Here is a 3,835-nt window from a genome sequence, read left to right as displayed (position 1 = left end):
GCCCCTTACAGAGTGAGGCTGGAGAAATAATAATGGGGAACCAGGAAATGGCAGATGAGTTGAATAAATACTTTGCTTCAGTCTTCATGGTAGAAGACACTAATAGCTTTCCAAATATACCAAATAACTAAGGGGAAAAAGGGGGAGAGGAAATAAATATAATAACTATCACGAGAGAAAACCTACTAGGGAAACTAATGGGGCTAAAAGCCGATAAGTCCCCTGGACCTGATGGGTTGTATCTGAGGATATTAAAGGAAGTAGCTACAGAGATAGTGGATGCTCTGGTAGTAATCTTCCAAGAATCCTTAGATTCTGGAAAAGTCCCAGAGGATTGGAAAACTGCCAATGTAAAACCCTTATTCAAAAAGAGAGGGAAAAACAGCTATAGGCCAGTTAGCTTAACATCTGTCATTGGGAAAGTGTTGGAGTCTATTATAAAGGGTGTAATAGAGCATTCAGAAATACATAATCTAATCAAGCAGACTCAGCATGGCTTCATGAAGGGGAAATCATGCCTGACAAATTTATTAGAATTCTTTGAGGAGGTAAAAAGTAGGTTAGATAAAGGGGAACCAGTAGATGTAATATATTTGGATTTCCAAAAGGCGTTCGATAAGACTACTTAATAAGATAAGAGCCCATGGTGTTGGGGGTAGTATATTAGCATGGATAGAGGATTGGCTAACTAATAGAAGACAGAGTTGGGATACAGGGGAGCATTTTCAGGATGGCAACCTGTAACTAGTGGAGTGTCACAGGGATCAGTGCTGGGGCCACAATTATTTACAATATCTATTAGTGACTTAGATGAGGGAAGTGAATGTACTATCGCCAAGTTTGCAGATGGCACAAAAATAATTGGGGAGGCAAGTGGTGAGGGTCACACAAAGAGTCTACAGCGGGATATAGACAGGTTAAGTAAGTGGGCAAAAAAGTGGCAGATGGAATATAATGTGGGAAAGTGTGAGGTTATGCACTTTGGCAGGAAGAATAGAGGAGCTGAATATTATTAAAATGGAGAAAGACTGCAGAAAGCTGCAGCATAGAGGGATTTGGGAGTCCTTGTGCATGAATCCCCAAAAGCTAATATACAGAATCAGCAGGTAATAGGGAAGGTAAATGGAATGCTGTCTTTATTTCAAAAGGAATGGAGTATAAAAATAGGGAAGTCTTGCTAAAACTATACAAGGCACTAGTTAGATGACACCTAGAATACTGTCAACAGTTTTGGTCCCCTTATCTAAGGAAAGATGTACTGGCATTGGGGGCAGCCCAGAGTAAGTTCACGAGGTTGATCCCGGGAATCAAGGGATTTTCTTATCGGGGGGAGGTTGAGTAGTTTAGAAGAATGAGAGGCAACCTTATTGAAACATATCATATTCTTAGGGTGCCTGATGGGATAGTTGTTTCCCCTCGTGGGAGAGTCTAGGACCAGAGGGCATGATCTCAGAGTAAGGAGTCACCCATTTTAAACAGAGATGAGGAGGAATCTCTTCTCAGAGGGCAGTCAATCTGTGGAATTCTTTACCGCAGAGGGCTGTGGAGGCTGGGTCATTCAGTCTATTCAAGGCTGAGATAGATTTTTAATCAGTAAGGGAATCAATGGTTGTGGGGAAAAAGCAGGTAAGTGGAGTTGAGGATTATCAGATCAGCCATGATCTCATTCAATGATGGAGCAGACTTGATGGGCCGAATGTCCTCCTTCTGCTCCCATGTCTCATGATCTTATGGCTTCAATCGGGTTAGGCCCCAGCAGTGTGCCCTGATGTCAAGGCTTCAATCAGGTTAGATCCCACAGTGCGGCCTACTGTCAAGGCTTCAGTCAGGTTAGACCCCACAGTGCGGCCTATTGTCAAGGCTTCAGTCAGGTTAGACCCCACAGTGCGGCCTGTTGTCAAGGCTTCAATCAGGTTAGGCCCCACAGTGCAGCCTGTTGTCAAGGCTTCAATCAGGTTAGACCCCACAGTGGGGCCTGTTGTCAAGGCTTCATTCAGGTTAGACCCCACAGTGGGGCCTGTTGTCAAGGCTTCATTCAGATTAGACCCCACAGTGGGGCCTGTTGTCAAGGCTTCAATCAGGTTAGACCCCACAGTGGGGCCTGTTGTCAAGGCTTCAATCAAATTAGGGTTTGCCTTGCGTTCAGCTCCATACGTGATGGTCTTTCTCTCCCTCTCTCCCCCCAGATCATTACGCTGCTGACTGGGATCGGGGTCCTCTTGGTGTCACTCATCCTCATCTACTTTGTCAACGCCAAGGCCAATGTCCTGTTCACCAGCCCACGGGAACACAGCACCTCCAGCTACTGACGTCAAGGACACCTTCACACAGCGTGGGGGGAGGGGTTCGGGGGTAGAGGGTGTGCGTGAGAGAGAAAGGGAGGCTGTGAGAGTGAAGGGGGGATGGAGAGAGAGGATGAGAAGGAGGGGAGGCAGGAGTGAGAGGTGTGTGAGCAAGGGGAGGACAGACAGATGGGGCGTGTGTGAGAGAGCAGGGGGGGAGTGAGACAGGAGGCAGGAGTGGGAGTGGGGGGAGTGGGAGAGAGGAAGAGGGAATGAGAAAGAGGGGAGGGGGAGGATGTTGGAGGAGGTATGTTGGTGTGTGGGGGGGTATGTGTTGGGGGCAGGGGTGTGTGAGAGGCGGGTGTGTGTTGGTGTTGGGGGGGGGTGTGTCAGAGGTGGGGGTGTATCGATGTGGGGGGGTGTGAGAGGTGGGGGTGTGTCAATGGGGGGGGAGTTGTGTGGGAGAGGTGTGTGTCAATGGGAGGGGGTGTGGGAGAGGAAGGGGGTATGTCAATGGGGGGGTGTGTGGGAGAGGTGGGGGGTGTGTCAATGGGGGGGTGTGTGGGAGAGGGGGTGTGTCAATGGGCGGGGGTGTGGGAGAGGTGGGGGTGTGTCAATGGGAGGGGGTGTGGGAGAGGTGGGGGTGTGTCAATGGGGGGGTGTGTGAGAGGTGGGGTGTGGAGGGGGGTGTGTGTCGGTGGGGTGGGGGGTTGTGTGTCGGTGGGGTGGGGGGTTGTGTGTCGGTGTGGGGTGGGGGGGTGTGTGTCGGTGGGATGGGGGGGTGTGTGTCGGTGGGATGGGGGGGTGTGTGTCGGTGTGGGATGGGGGGTTGTGTGTCGGTGTGGGGTGGGGGGGTGTGTGTCGGTGTGGGGTGGGGGGGTGTGTGTCGGTGTGGGGTGGGGGGGTGTGTGTCGGTGTGGAGGTGGGTGGTGTGTTGATGTTGGGGGGTGTACTGGTGTGGAGGGGGGGTGTTGATGTGTGGGGGGGGTGTGCTGGTGTGGAGGGGGGGTGTTGATGTTGGGGGATGTGTCGGTGCGGAGGGGGGTGTGTGTGTCGGTGTTGGTGGGGGGTGTGTGTCGGTGTGGATGGGGGGTTGTGTGTCGGTGTTGGTGGGGGGTGTGTGTCGGTGTTGGTGGGGGGTGTGTGTCGGTGTTGGTGGGGGGTGTGTGTCGGTGTTGGTGGGGGGTGTGTGTCGGTGTTGGTGGGGGGTGTGTGTCGGTGTTGGTGCGGGGTGTGTGTCGGTGCTGGGTGGGGGGTGTGTGTCGGTGCGGAGTGGGGGGTGTGTGTCGGTGTTGGGTGGGGGTGTGTGTCGGTGTTGGGTGGGGGTGTGTGTCGGTGTTGGGTGGGGGTGTGTGTCGGTGTTGGGTGGGGGTGTGTGTCGGTGTTGGGTGGGGGGGTGTGTGTGTCGGTGTTGGGTGGGGGTGTGTGTCGGTGCGGAGTGAGGGGTGTGTGTCGGTGTTGGGTGGGGGTGTGTGTCGGTGTTGGGTGGGGGTGTGTGTCGGTGTTGGGTGGGGGGGTGTGTGTGTCGGTGTTGGGTGGGGGTGTGTGTGTCG

The 3,835-nt window shown here is 52.9% G+C and overlaps 1 protein-coding gene across 1 annotated transcript in view; it reads left to right on the top strand.

The window, feature by feature from the left end:
- Positions 1 to 2,360, top strand: part of LOC121273481 (nicastrin-like) — a 30,136-nt gene extending 27,776 nt beyond the window's left edge. The window contains exon 14 of the mRNA XM_041180649.1: positions 2,187 to 2,360. Coding sequence (XP_041036583.1) covers positions 2,187 to 2,309 — 123 coding nt within the window. The 3' untranslated portion in view covers positions 2,310 to 2,360. The remainder of the gene's footprint in view (positions 1 to 2,186) is intronic.
- Positions 2,361 to 3,835: the final 1,475 nt, after the last annotated feature.

The sequence above is a fragment of the Carcharodon carcharias genome (assembly GCF_017639515.1).
Source record: "Carcharodon carcharias isolate sCarCar2 chromosome 24 unlocalized genomic scaffold, sCarCar2.pri SUPER_24_unloc_1, whole genome shotgun sequence".
In the NCBI taxonomy this organism is placed as follows: Eukaryota; Metazoa; Chordata; class Chondrichthyes; order Lamniformes; family Lamnidae; genus Carcharodon; species Carcharodon carcharias.
The sequence above is the reverse complement of the archived record's forward strand: the minus strand, read 5'-3'. Positions and strand labels throughout refer to the sequence as shown.